Source organism: Austrofundulus limnaeus, unplaced genomic scaffold, assembly GCF_001266775.1.
Source record: "Austrofundulus limnaeus strain Quisiro unplaced genomic scaffold, Austrofundulus_limnaeus-1.0 Scaffold11, whole genome shotgun sequence".
Classification (NCBI taxonomy): domain Eukaryota; kingdom Metazoa; phylum Chordata; class Actinopteri; order Cyprinodontiformes; family Rivulidae; genus Austrofundulus; species Austrofundulus limnaeus.
In genome coordinates this window covers 75,307-96,200 of record NW_013952413.1, presented here as the reverse complement: position 1 = coordinate 96,200, position 20,894 = coordinate 75,307, and the positions used below count along the sequence as shown (strand labels likewise).

The following is a 20,894-nucleotide window of genomic DNA, read 5'->3' as shown; positions in this document are numbered from 1 at the left end:
TCTTGTTTTCAGAATGTGTAAGATTATTTGTCTTGTTAGTCTGAAAATTTGACTCAAGTCAAAATTTTCTGGCAATGGAGTAAGAAAATTTTACTTGGTAAGATTCTTGAAATAAGAAAAAAAATGAAAAAAAATTTTTTTTGGCTGGATATAAGGTTTTAAAACTTGGTAAGATGGACATTTTTTGCAGTGTATCTGTTTTAAATTCAGCTATTTGAAAATGTGATCTAGTATTATACTGCAGTTGAATATGGGCTAATGAGGACTTTTTAATTTCCTAATAGTGCCCAACACATTCTTTAACATGGGTATAATATAAAGACTTAAGTCTACAACCAATGCAGTGAAGCTGATGGAATTTCTCCACTGACAAAGACATAAAGGTAGCAGTTCTTCCAGTGCTGTCTTATAAAACAMCCCCTGAATATTTGGTTTTGTTTYGTATAAGAAAGGGCCACAACAAAGCTTTGCCATCTATTGTTGTTTCGGAGCAGAACAGGTCTGTGTCTCACCCTCTGAGATGACAGCTTTGTTTTTGACCTTTTCTCTGCTTATTGACTGTATCTCCTATGAAGCTTTCACCTCGCAGAAGTTCAGTGGCGACTTTTTGTTTTTTATCCTTTCTTTCTTCCTTCCTTTCATTTTAGTTGATGTTGCCGTGGGGACTCTTCTCTCTCTGCCCCCACATAGCAACTGGTTGCCAGGCAGTCATCACTGTCACTTCCTCATTACCCACAACCCCCTCCGGGACAGTGTTGTGCAGGGTCTGCTCGGCCACCATATACAAATGCACAAACACACACAGAGATGCACTGGAACACTTAAAGACATTAGGAACTTACACCAGCTCACCAACACAAATCTTTCACTGTGACACTTGCATGCACGCGGGCAAAAGCTGACCTAACTGCACAAACTGAATTACACGCACACACATACATACACACACGAGSCTGTGTTTTCCAATACTCTTAGTTTGATAGCTGTCCCCTGCCACATCCCTTCGCTTTAATGGAATGTGAACTTATATCCAGCAGGCAGTAACACTTAAATGGATAGACGCAACAGACACAGACACAATCTGCAAGTTTCTGGGCCCTCAGCTAGAMAGACACAAGGTGCACACCAGTGTTGTTTTTGACATTGCCATTTWAATTTTAGTCTTAGTCTTTTGAACAAAAATACTTCTTAGTTTTAGTCAGTTTTAGTCATTACTATATTTAATGGTTTTAGTTGAGTTTTAATTGACAAAAGCTTAAAAATTGTTTAGTTTTAGTCTTAAAAAGGACAACATATTAGTCTTTACAAATAAATTTGAGTCATTTGTGTTAACATTTGTGAATTTGTGTTACTCTAAAAATGCCCAAAACAAAAACATTCTCACTTTGTGGTTTTATGTCTCAGAATTTGTTAAAGTGCAACGAACATACAAAATACACATGCCCAGTACAATAAGCAATAAAGGGGAACTTTCATGTTCAACTCAAACTTGTCAGCCAGGACGATGAAGATGCATCTTATTTATAAAAATGGACATCATGCAGTCCTAAACTTAGTTAGTAGACTGGAAATCCATTGGGGTCTCCCCACGCAGGTTCGAATCCTGCCGACAACGCCAAAAATTGTGGTGGCACGATTTACCAAGAATGCAGAAACACGCTGGGATAAATGTACAGAAAGTCTGCATGTATGGTCATCAAATGATTTAATTTGAGCAACAACAGAGCAGAAGTCAATCAGAGAARTCTGTCAAGTTGTGGCTGGCTCGTCAACGCAGAGCAGCCGATAATATAACATCCTGTGACATGCTTACAACCAATCACAGTTCGCCAACTGTGAACCATCTAACCAATGACAGGGCTGTCAGCCTGGAAACACCTTATCAAAATAAAAGAGGTCATGCATTGCTGGAGTCTTGAAGTCTGGGCAACAGATTAAAACAGCCGAAACTAGTTATCATAAGATATGAGTACTGGACAGTGTTAAGGTAAAACAGATATAAATAATTAGTCCTTAACATAGACTATTAAACTTGTGCAAACGAGTGTTTACATGCACCAGGCTTTTATTCAGAACAGAAGCACTGACATGCGCAGTTGCTAACTCCCCCCGGCCAAAAAAATAAAATAAAATAAAATAAAAAATAAAGAAAAACTATTTTACTTTTGTCATGAACGTAAACAAACAGCTTCTGAGCTCAGAATGGACCTGCGACAGCTTTTAATGGTGGAGACGTTAAACTACAGGTGACGGAAGAACTTTTTTTTGCAAAGCTTTGTCTTCCTTCTTTACTGAATGAGAGGAGGAAATGTTCTGTGCTGCTGTGTGTGTGCGTGTGTGTGTGACAGTGCTGCTGTCCCTCCCTCCACTCTGCATTCTAAATGATTGACAGACCACTGACAAACATTTTCGTCCAGTCTCGTCTCGTCAACRAAAACTCACACRCGTTTCGTCACGCCTTAGTCATCAAAGATTCATGTTTATTTTGTTACCGTCTCGTTATCGTCATGAAAAAAGGGGGGCGTCAACGCAAATATTTCATCATCGTTAACAAAAACAACACTGGCGCACACACAGAGGCAGGTCTTCAGAGACAAAAGTTCAGACTGAAATTAAAAGTGTGCATCCAAAACTTGAACACTTGAAGGAAATCCCATAAAATAAAATCACACACTAATACATGTCAACTTTTCAGCTCCAGCGACACACACACCTACTCACAAACGAGACTGTATATTTTATTCGGTGACCGAAGCAAGCTATTTATAACCCCATAATAACAATAAGTATTCTATTTACCTTTGTTATTCCTAGGCATTATAGAAAAGGGTAATTGGGTGTCAGCAGGTAGAAACCACAAAGAAATTTAAATAATTACTGAAGCATTTGTGTATTTTTTAATCAGTTACTTGGCAGCAGGCGATTCTCTTTCATTTAGGATTGAAATGGTGGCTATAATGCACAAGGTTTCTTCTATTATGTTTTGTAAGCCTCAAGTGTGGCTTTAAGAATTTAGTCTAAAAAAATAAAGCAATCTTTTGGTTTTATATTAACAGCAGTGATAATAAAATTAGTACCGCAGAAACATTTATCAAGTTAACAGCTGTTTCATATCCTTTCTTACTGCAAAAAAAAGTTTAATATTACCAACACCAGCTGTGTTAATAATGTAATTTGATGACAGATAAGGATAATCAGCTGGTCAAAATGTCCAATTCATGCATTTGCACCAGTCTTATTGCTGTGATAAATAATGATGAACACCTTTTTTTTTATTTCCCCTTTTTCAGAACTCTCCACGGTAATGACCTCTCAACCATCCCTGAAGGAGCGTTCAACCACCTCACATCTCTTTCTCACTTGTAAGTGCAGCCCTGTGTCGCTGTTTATCCTCGCTATTTCAGGATGCATTTCTTAAAAAAAATAGCTTTATATCTTTTTTTGTTTGTTTCTTTTGCTTGTGCACAGAGCGCTTGGTGCCAACCCACTTTACTGTAACTGTGACTTACGTTGGCTCTCTCAGTGGGTTAAGGCTGGTTTCAAAGAGCCTGGTAAGAAATCAGAATGGCACGAGCGTGAAAGGTTTAGTGTTGATGTTTTTGAAAAGAATATACACCTAAAATATATATATATATATAAACATATAAATGATTATTTTAGGCATTGCCCGTTGTGCTGGGCCACCTGACATGGCCGACAGACTGCTGCTCACCACACCGCTCAACAGATTCCAGTGTAAAGGTGAACTTTTCTTTCTGTATGCTTTCATTTTGTTTCCCTCATCCCACTCCCACGGTGTTGTCAAAAGATTTTAMAATATGTAGCAACTTTATTGCATAAATATGGTATTCTAGCAAATCTTTTAGTTATTTTGAGTTCAGCTTGTTTTTTTTTATTATTATTTTTATTAAACACAGCGAGAAAGCCAGTATTTTGACTTGTGTCGAGACCTGTTTAGTTGCAGTGCTCTTTGTGAGGAAGGCTACATGAAGTTTAAAATTTACATGATTATGCAACTGAGTGGGCTTCCAGGAATATTCTGCAGCTGACTTTTTCATAATTTTATTACAGATTTAAACAAACTGTCTTTGACTGTGAAAGTGTTTATGCCCTATCTTATTATTTTGACACAGCAACTTTGGGTTACTTCAGGTTTTCATAAAAAAGCCCCCAAAAAAGGCATTTAGATCCTGTTCAGTAAATAATTTTGTCTGTCAAAAACCAATTTCTTCACAGCTGTATTCCACCAGAACAGAAGCAGCGGACTTCTTCAGATCACATTTTTAGCGCTCCCCAGCTAACAAACCAGATGCCAAAATAACTGAAAGTGGGATTATTTGTGTTAATTCTTATTAGGCTTTTCTCTACATATACAAAAACAGCAGATGGTTACATGAACAGCCAGGCCCACAAGGAAAAAAAACTTTTTTTTGGGGGGGGGGGGGGGGGGGGGGGGGGGTTTACAGTGCATTTGGTGTGTACACTCTCACATCATTTCCACTCAGTCACTTCTCTCCATGTCCTGCTTGTCGCTGCTGTGGTTCTTGAATAATCCCCCCCTGCCTCCCACTGGTACTCCATCTGTCTTTCTCGCAGTCTTAAACAATGTGTCAGTTTCTTAATTATAAAGGTCCCCTCTAATATCTCTCTTCACTGCTCCTCTGTAGGGGGTTCCACGCTACCCCATTTCCTTTAGTAATTGCAACTTTTTTTGTTACAGGGTTGAACAAATATTTTTCACAAGACACACCTGTTCTTTGTGTATGTTGTATTCAAATAAGATAGAAAGAAAACCATACAACTTACATTTGATTTTGTGCAGAAAATCGATGTGCAAAAATGTAAATTTGGAAATTTTCTAAATATATTCCATACATGTAAAGTTGTATGGATTATCTGTAGTTTACACAGATTTTCCTTAATTTTGCAGGTGTACAGACGTATAGAGCAATCTCACGAATTATTTCAAGTTTTACATTTTTTTCTAAAACTCAGTTTCAAATTTATTTTACATTTCAGAGCCTGTAGGACGTTAAACATAACAATAAATAACATCAAATAACCTTCTTACAACCCGCTCTGCCATTAGAAATTAGTTTTCTCCTCATTTCCTCCTGCTTTATGCTGCAGGTGCTGTCATCCCCCACTCCCCCCTTCTCCAATCCCCTGCATGTGTGATTATGGATTTTTTTGCGAAAATTACGGATTTTTGAGGTTTAGTATGCAGGACGTATATTTATCTGCCTCTAATTTTCAACACATCAAATTTATTTTAAATTAAAAAGAGGAAACCGAAGGAGTTTTCTTTTATTCTGTCAAAAACAAAATTATATTAAAAATGGTTTTACCCTAAATTAAACGGTGTCATGCAAAGTGGACTTCARTCTAACTAAAAGAACTAACATCACATTGAATCACGTCCTCGCGCTCTTGTCGTCTCCTTTCTACATGTGCTGCATTCACCAACAAATCACATTTATAGCTCTCCTTAGCACTTAATTTCTACACCTGTAAGGCTATTCTGTACTCCATTAAATGGAGTTAAAGAGAGTTTTAACACAGTGTGGCTCAATATACAGTATCTGTTTACCTTTGCCACTTTTCTTAGCCTTCTTTCTGTCTTGTCTTTCCCTCACCTTTCATTTCTTTCATTGTTACCATTCTTCCGTCCACATACATAGGTCCAGTGGATATCAGCCTCATGTCGAAGTGCGCCCCCTGCTTGTCAGCACCCTGCCAGAACAATGGGACTTGTGTCTCCAACTCCGCTGGGTCTTACCACTGCACCTGTCCACATGGGTTCAAGGTGAGACAGAACACAGCTGCAGAAAAAATAACAAGTAAAAGAAAAAAWATATATTTTATTGCATCATCTTTTTTCCCCCAGCAATACAATTCAATTCAAAAATACTTTATTGATCCCAGAGGGAAATTAGGTAATGAAAAAATATGCTCCATCTTCATTTTACACATTTCTCAGCACTTAATGTGGACCAATTTTTTTTCACATTTGTGGAAAGACCACTGGGTTCAAAGCGCTAAATAAGATTCTGCATGCGATTGTGTGCAAGTACTTAAAAAAATACAGCTTTAATCTCATGAGAACACACACCTTATAACCCTTTAGATTTTTATAGGAGAACAAATTGTTGGGTTTTCTTTTAAACGAACGATCGCTTGCCAAGGTCACAGACTGGGAAACAAGAATTGCTTGTGTGTGTTTTTCTTCCAGTGATTGTGTCTGCAGGGACATTAATTAAAATGTGTTAGAGGAATCTGATAAGAAGCATCAAACAACAAATTGAGTTGGAAAGAGTGACTAAATTTACAAAGGGGTGAGGGAAATTTAATGACTGGAGATAAAGGGTTTGTGAAGTGAGCTGAAAGTTAAATAAAAAGCATTGAATGTAAAAGAAAAGGCGGTGTGAGAAAAAAAATTGTGTCTCTTCAGTAGAAAACGAAACCAAATATTAGTTTATTTAGTTTATTTATTTCTTTATCATCAAAACGTGATAAAAAATTAAGGAAAAGAGTGGTGAGGAGGACTGTCTGATAGAATCAAAGAACGTATGAGGGGGRAAAAAGTGATACAGTGAAAAAGGAAACAACCAAAAATGATTCATAATCAAGATTGAATGCTTTTGGCTTTTTCTTTAAAGATGTGAGAGTTAGAGAACTGAAGATTTGAAACTGAAACTAAAGCAAAATGGGGGTGACAGAGAATAATAATATGTGGGTCTCTGCGTGTAATTCTTTTAGACACGATAAAATATTTAGTGAAAGCTTAGACGCTGTAGTGGGAAAGCCATGAATAACAGAAGCTGAATTGTGTGTGACTATTTATGAGCATGTACATTTGTTCTGTCACTCATTTAAAGATCTGTTTAAGAAATTTTATGCAAAAGCAGTAAGAAAAAAAATTACATTTTTTTAACCAAAAATGCCAAAAATGTTTGCAGATTGACCCTTATTACTCTACTTAGGCAGGCTGTATGTTTTCTGAAAACATCAAATCTATAAGCCCAGAGTCAGTAAATCTGAACCATTTCAGAATTTCTTTCTAGTTAAATTATTTGCTTTAACTCTCTGCCTTATTATCTGTTGTCACAATCCATAAATAAAGTTTTGTATATGGTTTAACAGGTGTAGTCAGTACTTTACAAAACCTTATTCTTTRCATTAAAAAACAGTTGCTGCAGTTCTAAAGATTTCCATGATTGTTTTATTCTCCAGCCTGTAGAATGGAGGATACTAAGTGAAAAACCTAAATTAGGTGGTTTAATGCAGATAATTTAATGACTTCATCATATTTTGTCCTYTTCTGTCCATCAGGGTCAAGTCTGTGAAATACCCATCAACGCTTGCATCAGCTTACCTTGCTATAATGGAGGAACCTGCCACCTTCAACCTGGCCTTGGAGACCACTTTAGGTACAATAATATGCTAATTTCTCACATTTTTTTTTATTATTATTCTATTTTTATTATTATTCTATAGAATGATTGGCAATATTTTGAGCTTATATAACATACCATATGAAGATGGCAAAGAGATTAAAAACCAAGAAGAAGCCCCTTTTGTGTTTTTTTAAGAAACCATTTAGCTTATGGGGCAAATATGATTGCCCTTTGCTGTCTCTCTCTGTTATTCTGAGACCTTTTAGGAACTTCACCCTGCGTTTCATCTAAAGAGAAAATTAACTTTACTCAGCCCCCAAATGTAGACAGTGTGATTAGAGTGGACAGTCTTGCTTCACTGAACAATACATTACCCAGGATAACAACTTACTTTGACCTTATGGTGTGTTTTTTCTGCATGTGTGTCTGTGTTGAGCGAGGATTCAAACAAAAGCAGGGCTGACATTTTCAAGAGAAAAAAAAAATAAAACAAATTCATACAGGTTGCTCATTAGATTTTTGTGCACTTTCAGTAAACCCTTAACTAATACCAGGAATTGGCTATAATTCAGCAATTTTACAGTAATTAAATTAAAATGTTGTAAAGTAATAGCTAAGAGTAAATCAAAACAAATAGCCCATGTTTTACTCATTGCATGAAACATTTAAAATTAACAGGCCAGACAAGATCTCACTATAATGCTTAAATGTAGGCACTATGTTGATTTGGAGAAATTATCCTGCATCTGACTGATTGCAAATGTTACACAAAAATGTTTAAAAAATTGTTTTAATTTAGAATTTAAGACATGAACGTTTTTATGCTAAATGTATTTTTTTTTTTTAGCTTTATAGCATGTTAAAAAATCGTTCCCTCATGAAACACATACCCAGAGTGCTTTGACTCATTCATGCTTGTTTGAGAAATCCTTGAATCTCATGTGGTAGCCATGTGGAGCTGCCTAAAGGCTGGCTGGTACAAAACACCACCTATTTTACACAAAGCCCCTCCCTGGAGCTCAGTCTGCCATCAAGCTCCGCGCACACAGAGAACCCCTTGCCTGCACCATGACACAACATTTTAACATCTTTTCAATATTTGTTATTTGGCTAGAAATGTATGATTGTTTTTTCACTGTCAATCATCAACCTTAACCAAAAATCAACTGTTTTGACCATAAATCAACATCAAATTAACATATTTTGCTGTCTTGGTTTGGATGTAAAGTAGACTATATTTCTACAATTCCCGATGATACATTTCATCAAGAATGGTTGGACCCTTCTCCTATCGAAGGTTGTAAACGGCATAAATTGTTGTTGTGAAGACTTCCTGAAGTGGGAGTGTTGAAAATGGTAGGAGGATCTTGAAGAGACAGAGGCCAATTTCAAGGTGTTTAGGCAATTATTTTGTGTTTACAGTATTTTCTTAACAACTAAAGGTAACAGTTACTTGAATGTGATATAGAATTGAACTATGTACCTAAAAAGTACTTAATCCCCGCTTTAAAGTGATTTTCTCAGTGTACAGTTTGTTACTATGATTAAACATTGATTGGTGTTATTTATTTTTTATTTTTTTGCATTGGACTGGATTTTTCTATTTAAGACCTTAATTTCACTATCCATCTATCATCAGCCTTAGCTCCTTTGAAGGATTGTGTCTGCTTTACATTCACAGTTTCACACATCCTCACCTGGGAACTGCCCAACACAATCACAGAGTTTGACTCCTGGCTGCAGGGTAGCTCCACCACATACACTGGGAGTCATGAGCCTCTCAGTGGCAGCTGTTAGAGGGGTGGAGACTCATTCACTTTCAGATCCAGCTTTCACCTGCTCACTGTGGTTTTTCAAMATTTTTTTTTCCTCCAACCTCGGTCTTTAAACATCCTGAAGCGGTTTAGCCAAGATGCATGCTTATTTTAATGGAATCCTTGGCTGGATAAAATATGTAATGTGCTTTACCCACCAATATGTAATCTTAGTTTGCCTAAAAAACCAAAATAAAAAGGAACTTTCTGCACAGAAGTGCAAAGAGGTGAAATCTAGATGGACACAAACCTCTAAAAGTAATCAAAATGGTCAACAGCTATTTAGAAATGGTGTGAATTGAAAACAGATGTTGTTTAGTAAGACTTTTTAATACGGTACATTTTTAGCAAACAACTCTTTCGCAATTAAATTGAACCAAACCACATCAAACATCCTTTAAAAAATAAATTGTTAAAGCAACAAGGAGAAAGCCTCACTRGAGTTCGTATTAAAAATCATTTTTAGTATAGTCTTCTCATTTAATATGTTTGCTCAAACACAACACGTGTTTGTGTGTGTTGCAGGGGCATCTATGATTCTCCCATTCTGGGTAATAAAAGTTGTTTCAAACAATCCCACTTTTGTTTGAGGTTTTTGATGAACAGCAACTCTAACTGAAACAATTGGCATAAATATCTCTCTACCAGATTTTGTATCCCCTTCTACYCTTTTAACGAGACCTGCGCCCTTTGAAAAGCTTTGATTTCCATCTGGCCTTTAACTTTGTGGCGTGGCAATGCTATTAGATGTCCCTTTACCCTTTGCTGGCCTTGTATTAATAGTAAAACCAACACAGGTGAATATTTGTACTCTGTGAGACAGTCAGAGACCAAATGATTGTAAATTAGTCGGAAAGCATAACCAGGCTCCTTTGACATTTTTTACATTCACTGTAYTTATTTCAGACTGATTCAGTCAAATCACTTTGATTTAAAGTAGAGRCCAATTTTTCAAACTGTATAATTTAAAATGTCAAGACAATTATTTGACTGGAGGAGCTGTGATTTTTTTTCTTCCTTCCGTCCTGAATTGTTCCTCTAATTTGTTACCTAAAAAAAGAGAAAAAATATGTGATCACATAACATTATCATCCTTGTGTAATTTCCACTTTCTTTCTTCTCCTTTTTGGTGGAGTATTTTCCAGCTGCTTCACAATTTGAATTAATATTAAAAGATGGGCATTAAATATTTTGTTTCCCTGAGTAACTAAACAATAAAATGAAAAGGTCCCACCATCGTGGATCAGCATCAAAATCAAGTATATTATGCTTTACCTCACAGTTTTACTATTAATTATTGTGACATTGCCTTCAGTTTCCCACACAGATAAAAGAGAAATATGCTTAAGATATCTAATAACTTGTTTGCTATAACTGAAAGGTGGTTATGTCCTCTTTGTTAATATATATTCTTATGTCTGAGCTGTTTTCTTCACCTTAGAGTTTTTTTAATGCATGTGCCCTCTGCTTTGTTTGTTTTGTACAGAAAGGTGGTAAACAAGAGTTCTTAATTATATTAGTAACAAACGATGAACACAGTGGGAATACAATGTCTCTTTTAACTGTTTTAACAATGCAACTTTTTTCCCCATTATATATAAAAAAATGTTGAAACTAGTTTAAAAAAATCAACTGTTACAGACAGAGAGCGTAACCAGTGTGTGCTGATAGAAGACAACATGTGTGAGATAAGTGTTRGCCTGAGGGAAACCAAATAAATGTGCTTTGCTGCTGTGAAGTAGCAACGTCTACTGTGAAAAGTCTGACAAAACCAGAGAAGTGAAWACAAATAAAACAGGAGAATAACATTTGTGGGTTTAAAATGGGACAGAGAATAATTTGTCAATAGGACGTTTGTGTTTCTGAGTCACAGTCAGTGGTCTCAGCTTCTTTTTTAACTTTAATCTCATGTGCAAAGTGGCCACACCTGTAAAATATTACACAYCTAACAAGTGACTTGGCTTGTTAATACGGTGCATGTAGCTGTTGTTCAATGGGTTTCTCTGTTTGTTTGTTTGATGAAAGGATCTGCACTCAAGTGCAGTTTATGTYTGTTTGTGATCCATCACTGGAATTAAACCTAACTGAGCTTCAAAGACTGGAAAGTGAAAAGATAACAAGGGGTGGCCAGAAAAAGTGGTGGGTGTGGGTGAGATATAGTAGATGGGAGGCTTTTGATAATTACTTTTGAGAGGTCAGAGTGGGCTGTGTCCAATTATTTTTTTTTCTTCAGCTGATGGTGGGCGTTTTTGTTATAAAGTAAAGTAAAAACGTCAACGCTTTTGACTTTTGCCAWCAGAAAATGAATGAAGAAGCTTCCTTTAAAATCTAAGGGTTTGTGCTTCATTAAATTTAAGTACCGTACTTATTTTTGAATAATGCAATAGTTTAAACCCTGAACTCTCTTCTATGTTTGTCATTTCATTTCTGCCATAAAACAAAATTAAAGGGAGCTTTACAAATTGTGTACTTTTTACTCTTAAAAATACAACYTCCTTATGGCATTTATACATGTTTATTAGTCATTAATAAATAGTGTACTGTCTTACACTTTACAATAAGGCTCCCTTAGATAATTGTGAATTTGTATAATGCAGTAAAATATTATGTAAAATATGTTTTCAATAAATTATTGTGCCAACAAGGTAGAAACGTAGTATGAAATGTTTAATAAAGCACCTTTAGATGTATTGTGTTCATGAACAGGTTTGTCTCACTATTTGATGAGAAACCAGTTTAGTCTCTTTCTCGTCTTTATTTAATGCCTAATAAACACTTATTAATGATTTATGGTGTTTATGGATTAACTAATAACCTATCTATAAAGTATTTATAAAACATCAATTAAGGAGAGCCTTATTAAAAAGCGGTACCACTTTACTATATTTTTATTTATCTAGGACAATATGAGTTGTTGTAAATTCACTGACTTATCTGGCTGATCAATTTTACTTTAAGGTTTTCCGTTTGACTGTATCCTTTAATCCTGTATCCAAACATGTCCCTGTGTGTTTGTGTCTGCAGCTGTGTGTGTCCACCTGGTTTTGAAGGTCAACACTGTGAGATAAACCCAGACGACTGTGAAGACAACGATTGTGAGAACAACTCCACATGCGTCGATGGGGTCAACAACTACACCTGCCTCTGTCCACCCAACTATACAGGTTGGCACACACACACACACACACATACATTTTACATCTGTTATTAGACTTTACAATTTCTAAAATCACAAGTCCTTTGCAATAACAGATGAGCCTGTCTTCATGTGCACCTACACGGTCCACTTCAGTAGATAGTAAGTTAGCAACAGACATCCCCTCCACAGTGGCCTGTAACGGTTCCTAAAGGAGCTTTAAAGAGCAATCACACACTGGAGAGGAGGATATAGAGAAAAGGGGAATAGCTGTAAAATTGCARGGAGGAAGTGTGTGCTGGGAGGCAAAAGGAAACTAGAAAGAAAGGACTGTTAAAGGCCAGAAGCAGCAAGAGAGCGATATAGACCAAATCGGAAAAATCCAAAAAGCAGAACCTAAACTGCTGACTGCGAAATCAAGTTGTTTTTCCTTGTGCCAGTGTCCTCTGGTACACACAAATATGACCCAGATCCCCTCTGACACTGGATCTCAGTCAACATACACAAACATTCTCACCAACACACACCATGTCATTAACTCTGTTGGCATTGAGACTCATCGCACACTGCCAGCCACCTTCCCACATTTAGCTGTTACACACACGCACGCACACCACACACACACACTTTGAGTTCCTTTGGCTCCGAATCACCAGTGATCTCGGTGAACCATGGCGTAATCATCAAGTGTCATATTAGGAGGACAGTCCTTCTCTGTTTGCTCTGATTTATCCGAACTCTGCATCCAGGATTGTCRTGTCATATTTACACCACAGACATTTAATGACACAAGACTTTAAATTTAGATTAAATTACCTGACTCAAGTTTCTACGAGAACTAAAACTGTCATACTATCTTTTCAATCATGAAAAAGATATCCTGTGTGCCCCTTTGCTATTTTACTTGCAAAATAACCCATACGTTAAGAAGGATAACATCAATAAACGTTTCAAGCATAAGTTTGTGTTTTTCTACTGACATTTGACATTGAGTGCATTTAAAAGAGATTTTTTACTTTGTTTTTTGTTTTGTTTTTGTTATTCTTTTGTTTTGTGCTTTCCAATTTTCTGAAACCTCAATTTCCAACAATTTTGGACAAAAAACCCTTCAAGCCTTTGTGATGACAACCGTGTATGGCAGGAAATGTTTCCCTGCTGGATGTGCCTTGCATGCAAATGTTTTGATTTCCAAAAAGTGACATAAATGTTTTTTTTTTATTTTCTTTGTCTCCAGGTGATCTGTGTGATGAGGTTATTGACCCTTGTCTTGGTGCTTTCGACCCATGTCAGCACGACTCCAAGTGTGTCCATGTTGGCCGCAGTTACAGGTGAGGTCGGCTCCTGARAGGATTGGAGGTCACATCACAGTGGAAGTGATTAGAGCAGCAAGGCCATAAAGTTCAAACCTGATATTTTATAGCACAGTCATGGTTGTCATTACTAAACACTGCTTCCTACAGCCCAGTGCAGTGTTGTATAAAGTACCACAAAGTGATACTTGAGTAAAAGTACAAGTATCTTACCAAAAAACTACTTTAGTAAAAGTTAAAGTCTCCTTTAGGAATATTACTTGAGTAAAAGTCTTAAAGCATCTGATATTTTTGTACTTAAGTACTAAAAGTAAAAGTATTGATTTAAAATGAGCAGTTAGATTTCCTGTAATGGCATTTATTAGGAGTTGACCTCCCAATAAAACTGCAGAAATGACTATGTGGTATTAAAACAAGTAATTGTGTTAAATTTAGGATGCACTAGTCCAGCTGTTTCAGTTTATATACATATATCAAGGCTGCCCAAACCTTTTCCCCAAAATGAAAATCTATCTGAGGGCTGCGGCCAAATGCAATAATATAATTAATGAAATACAAATTCTTCTTAAGTACAGTCCTTTTATTTTAATGATTATGTCCTGCTGGAGTGTGACAGGATTCATTTGTGTATAAACTAATACGGTATTAAAATTGTATATATTTATACATCTCATTCAAACACAATTAAATTCACTCTATGTAGAAGGCACAATTTATATGGATAGTATTTATTTCTCATAATAACAAGCTGGGATGAAAACAAGCAAAAATGAAATAAAATTAACGACTTTTTACTTCTTGCCTTTTTTAAAAAAAACGTAAGGAGTAGAAAGTACAGATAATTGTGTGAAAATGCAAGAAGTAGAAGTAAAAAGTAGGCTGAAAAATAATTACTCAAGTAAAGTACAGATACCCAAAAATTCTACAGTAAAAAATGTATTTGTACTTAGTTACTTTACAACTCTGGCCCAGTGGTTCTCAATTTTGGTCCTCATGTCCTACCATCCTGCACGTTTTAGTTGTTTTCCTGCTCTTAAGCAGGTTTTTGAGTTCTGCAGAACCTTGTCAATCACTCATTCATTTAAAGATAGTGTGCCAAAGCAGGGAAACATCTAAAACATGCAGGATAGTGGGCCACGAGGGCCAGAATCGAGAACCACTGCTATACACAGTGCTGTCTAAAACTGATATGTGAACAGTGAGGAGTCGTATAATTTACAAAGCTTAGGTCACTGTAATAAAGTTCATTTTGTTTATTTTCTGTTGAAAATTATTGCCTTATGATGTAATATGTTAAATCTTAATGTAATAATATAGAGTTAGTTCAATTTTRTTTTCATTCTTACATACACTTTAGWAGAAAATGCATTTTCTCACTGCCCAAGTAGGACCAAACATGTCACCTCTTTGCAAAACATACAATAAAAAAGGCAGGAGTGTAATTTAGTCTGTATTTCCCTGTTTGTTTAGGTGTGAGTGTTTACCGGGATATGTGGGCCAACACTGTGAGCAGGACTATAATGACTGTTTAGAGAATAAATGTCAACACGGGGCAGAGTGTGTGGATGCTGTCAACGGCTATACTTGYGTCTGTAAAGAGGGTTTCAGGTGAGACGCATGCACACACAAACATGGTTAAGCTCTGCGAGGCCAGATTGGAGAAAAATGCAGATGGCACTTCATAATCAGACACTTGACTGTCTCGAYCTACTGAGTGCATGTGTGTGTGTTWGTGTGTGYGGGACAGATGCAGCACCATGTGGTTAATTATAGCAGAGACTGTTGGCGAGAGCGAAACAAATTCATCACAAGGGACAGAAATGGAAAAAGGGAGAGAGAATGTCTTATGAATGTTGGMAACAAATAAAGAGATGAGGAAACGGATTATGTGGATAAAACTTTGGGGAAATTTTCACTCTTCGTGATGCCAGATGTTTTTGTTTATTGTATTCATGTGCACTTTTTTGTGTTGACACTTTTTATGGCTTTCTTTTGCTGCAAAAAGACTAAATTCCACATTTTGTGTCTTAATACAAAATCATTTTATTCTTTCTCCATGGTCTAATAAAGATTGGCAGTTATACAGAATCTGTTCATAATTTAAAAAAAATGTGCCCATTTCCTTTGAAAATATCACTTCTCATTCGAATTTTATATGTATTGCAGTCAAAGTACTACACAAATTTTATTAGTAGATACTGGTACAACAAAACACCAAGTTCCAGCTGTATGAATAACCTTTCCTGTCTGTTCCACTCCTCRCTCAGTGGGCTGTTCTGTGAGAACCCTCCACCAATGATCTTGCTGCAGACCAGCCCTTGCGACCAATCAGATTGCCAGAAYGGCGCCCAATGCCTGGTGGTTGCTGGGGAGCCAACCTGTCGCTGCATACCTGGTTTTTATGGCAATAAATGTGACAAAGTCTCCACTGTTCACTTCCTGGGTCGCGATGGGTATGTGGCGCTACCAGGCACCAAACTCCGTCCAACGGCTCATATTTCATTGCAGGTAGGGTCAACATTTGACCTCTAGGGTGTCAAAGCGAATGTATTTATATTGTTTCTTAGCTAATYATTGGTGTTTTATGGCTTCCAATGGTACAATGACAATAAATGTCTTTCATAAATACATTTTTCAATAATATCTACAATTTYTCTAAATAAGTACAGACAAGAGCATAAATCTTTGTGATTTTCTGCATCAGTTATGAATAGAAAGTCACTGCATGTATCATGTGATATAACAAGTAAAAAAGCAGTGTCCTTGTTAAATATTTTCAACTGGTTGAAGAATTGCTGTGAGTCATTCAGATGAAAACTTTAGAGATATTATGTTACAATGTGAAGCAAATGTTGGTTATGGCTGCTGTTTCTGCCGAGTACTTGGACTTTTTCACACACGCATGCACGCTCGTTTGTACAGTCTACAAGAGAGTCACGTCTTAATAGAGACATATGTCCTCCTTTTGAAAATGAGACTGTAACTAGAGAAACAAGAAAAGGAGAGCAATCTAATTGAAATTTACCACCTGTTTGGATCCTTGTGTTTGTGCAAGTGTGTGCTTTCGTGTATGTGCTCTTGCCAGGAGCTTTCAATGTCAGTGCCAAGGCTGTTAAACTCCACCAAGAGGCTCTGACTCAGAGGCAAGAGAGACAAAATGAAAAAGCACAGGGAAAAAAGGGCCCCAGCACTTAATAAATCACTGCATTTTTTTCTTCTCTTTCACTTAAACACCTCTTCTCTCCTTTCTTTCAACTTGCATCCCAGTTTTCCTTTTACCTACTTCTCTGTTTAATTTTTCACACTCTCCTTCCACCTCCCTTTTCGTCTCTGTCCTTGTTTCCTACATCTCTCCCTCCGTTTCTCCTCCTGGCCTGTTGTGCTCTTTCTTCCAGCAGCTTGTTAGCAGGTGTTGACTTGGCTATGCTCCATTGATGCCAGAGTGTTAAGTGCTTGGCCCCATGGCCCCATTTCCACTTGCTAGTTAGTTAGTGCTTTACAGAGCACCCGAACAAGTGGAACATGTCAAGTGTGCATCTAAGAAAATAAGTACGTTTTCCTGGTTTTAGACCTGTGTGTTTTGGAATTTAAATAAATGCTTGATTTTCCTATGGCTCTTCAGTGTCATATTGAATAAAATTAATTTTATTGACATATAATTGTTTATTCAGAGATAAAACCCCTAGCACGTAAACTGGCTATTGTGCAATGATCTGCTCAAAATCTTTGGCTCCTGAAAATTTAAGTGGATGTTTCAACAAGTAGCACTCACCTAAACTCTTGTCCTTTTCACACAGCGGTCATGCTAAATAGACACAGACACGCTTCCGCTGCAAAAGCCCATTAACTTTGCCCTCCGCATTCCTTGGACAGGCATACCTTGTACAGGCAAAGTAAAGTGGTGGTTGCACTGCGGCAATGCATTCAGATGACAAAAGACTCCCTCAGCAGGACAAGATTCCTTCCCAGACTCCAAAACTTGGTTAGGATCAGCAAAAGAATAGAAGGTGTAGTCTGGGCTTCCAGATGCCCACATTCCAATCTAACTGAGTATCCAAGGAATGTGAAGGAAAATTCTGATCCATGTGGCCACATGCATTCAAAAGTTACGGAGCCCGCGAGGAGACGTGGGGAGATTTTTTTTCTTTTGTGTTTCCACGCAACAGTATTGCGTTGCTTCGCAATACTTTTGCGTTACTTCGCAATACCTTTTGCGTTCCCTCGCAAGAGCAGTTTATCACTGTTGTGCCTGCCATTTTATTAATGAACTCACATGTTCACGATTAGCGAGTTAGCCTACTGCTTTAATTCAGCTTCAGAAGGAATATATCACACAGCCACACATGGAAGTATGTCGTATGCTGATATTTTAGCACAGTGCAGCCACGCAACATCAATGTCAATTTCATGAACTTGTGGCGACACATCCTGTTTTGGTAACCGGATATTTCAAAATAAAAGTCTGATTTAATTCAGTTCATATACAAAACAATTGTTTGYGTAGGAACGCAAAACAATTTTACGAGGTAACACAAAAGTATTGCGAGGGAACACCAATATATTGCGAGGTAACGCAATACTATTGCGTGGGAGCGCAAAAGAAAAAAATCTCCCCATGTCCCCTCCCGGGCGCGGTAAAAATTAGTCAACTTGCTGAACTAAGGAAAATCTCTTTCTATACTCTATAGCAGTGGTTCCCAAAGTTGGGGTCGGGACCCACAGTGGGGTCCCAAAACATCAAGGTGGGGCCCTGAAAATGTTTTCTGAATTAAATACACAAAAAATTACATCTAACAATATTTTTTTATCTTTGTTGTTGCAAAAGAGTAGAGTTAGTTTACTTAAAATTGACAAAAATAATGTAATAAATACTGTTACTATGCTCTTGACGTGAAAACAATGTGCATCAACCAACAACAACTGGGGTCACAGGTTTCTGCTGCTGGTATTTTGTGGGTCAAAAGCTGAAAAGTTTGGGAACCAATGCTCAATAGAGACCTGCACACAATGAAACAGGTGTTTTTGATGCATATGATGCATATTTTTGACAACCAAACTGGTGTACCAACCAATAAAATAACCACCTGATTTGGAATAATTAACAATATTGATACAATAAAAATATTAAACCACTTCACTTATTGTCCTAAATCAGTTTTGTTTGTTTTTTTTTAAATAATTTTCTTCTTCCAGGTGGCTACAGATAAAGACAATGGCATTTTATTGTACAAAGATGACCATGATCCCCTTGCCCTGGAGCTTTACCAAGGACACATACGGCTCATTTATGACATCACCAACTACCCACCAACCACAGTGTACAGGTAAGGCACACGAGTGATTTCACATGAATTTCACTCTGTGTACTCTGTAGTTATCTTGATCTTGTTTAAACAAACAAAAGGCCTCATTGTAAGAAAAAAAAGAACCGTTTCTGAAAAGTTTTTGACTCTGTTATGTGCCAGTTCACAAAACATTCATCGACTAGTGATTGTGTTAGTTACCCTAATTTTTAGGCAAGTCGATTTTTAATCAGCTAATTATGGATTACAAGGGATTTTATCTCTATGTAGAGAATTAAAATGGTTCTGTGCAATTTCACTTGTACTTGAATATGTGTGCAAAAACATGCAGGTATGTGTGAAAACATGATTTGATTATAAACTTTGGTATGTGTTAACAATCTCTTGAAGTTTATTAATATAATAAATCAATGCATCTTGAAGAACATATTTATATTCACTGAGTTAAGCAACTTTGCTTTGGAAGACTTAAAATGTTAGCGGTTCAAAGAMGTGCGAGGTATGTATGAAAAGAAAAGATCATACATAAAACACACAAATCCCGACAACTGATGGTTCCATGCAGCCAAGGACTTCTCAGAAAAAGCAGATTTGGCTGCACAAATCCATTGCTTATGCTGTCTTTATCTTTCTTTCTCAAACATATACACACACATCAACAGATCCCTATCAGAGCCTTTTTCTCTATAAACAAACATAAACTAAAAAAAAAGAAAATCTTCCAGAATCTTGGCAAGACACATTCCTGAGTGAAAACAACAAAGTCACTTTAGATAAAACGTCACACATTGGATACAAAAGCCTTTTTTTCAGCAATTTAGTCAGTGGAAGCCTTCAGAATAAACATAATAAACTACATCCATAATTTCATGGAACTGCATTTTTCTTTGTCAGAAAATCAGCAAAGAATTCCAGGAAAAGAATATGCCAATGTTTTTAAAAGTYAAATCATTAAAGATTTCATGCAGCATATAAACAGATGTTGCAGTTTATGGTGTAACAAATATACAAGAATCACAAACAATACTTATTAACAAGGACTTGTATGTGTGTAAAATTTAAAAATTGATAAAGTGTATGATGTTTGTCTACATTCACTCATTCAGTAAAATGTCAAACATAAAACAGTCATTATTAATAACACATCCTAAATGCATTTTTGTGCTTTAATGTAGCTCTTACACCGAGCTCTTCACATTTAAATAAAAGAAAAAAAGTTTCAGTGATTTTGTTTTCAATACTATGCTTGTGCGCAGTTAGAGAAAAAAACAAGAGGAAACTSAATGTTTAAAGAATTAAAAAAAGAGATAAAAAATATTAAAAATGTCTCATATCCACAATTTGTTGTTGTGCACTGACTACTCTTAATTCAGTCTGTGTCTCAGTYGTGTTTGCAGCATGAAAAGAGAAAAATGGATGTGAGAGGGATACATAATGAAAGCCCAAACATTTTAATAAGTTGATGTTATCCCATAAGGTGTTTTAATTTGTAACACAAGGTCAGGCAAGAAGTGCATCCTGTGCAACACTGTATTAATGCATCAATTAAAATGAAACATACAGTATCTAAATTGTAACACAAACAAACAAAACAATTGTTTAGCGTGTTCCTTAAAATATGTTTCAACCACCTTAAATAACCCATTTTTTTGTGAAAACTAARAGGATAGAGGAGAGCTGGGGATAAAATATAAAATGAAATGAAGAAAGAGAGATCTTTATCGTCTGCAACTTTTGATTTGCACTTACCATCTGTGAATTTTTTAGAATCTTGCTTTGTGATCTTTTGTTCCTTCTGCCCAACTATAGAATGATTATCTGGTGGTCGTGCAATTTCCAAAGATGATAGGCAGCAGACATGTTGTAGTTATTTTGAGTTTAGGATTAGGGCACGTACGCTTTTTAATAGATTCCTACTATTAAATATATATATA

At 36.5% G+C, this 20,894-nt stretch overlaps 1 protein-coding gene across 1 annotated transcript in view; it reads left to right on the top strand.

The window, feature by feature from the left end:
- Positions 1-20,894, top strand: part of slit3 (slit homolog 3 (Drosophila)) — a gene marked incomplete in the record, with an annotated part of 256,337 nt that overhangs the window by 224,500 nt on the left and 10,943 nt on the right. The window contains 10 exon segments of the mRNA XM_014001945.1: positions 3,291-3,362; positions 3,469-3,551; positions 3,661-3,741; positions 5,682-5,806; positions 7,333-7,430; positions 12,236-12,375; positions 13,582-13,675; positions 15,128-15,265; positions 15,925-16,165; positions 18,851-18,981. Of these exon segments, the coding sequence (XP_013857399.1) occupies positions 3,291-3,362; positions 3,469-3,551; positions 3,661-3,741; positions 5,682-5,806; positions 7,333-7,430; positions 12,236-12,375; positions 13,582-13,675; positions 15,128-15,265; positions 15,925-16,165; positions 18,851-18,981 (1,203 nt within the window).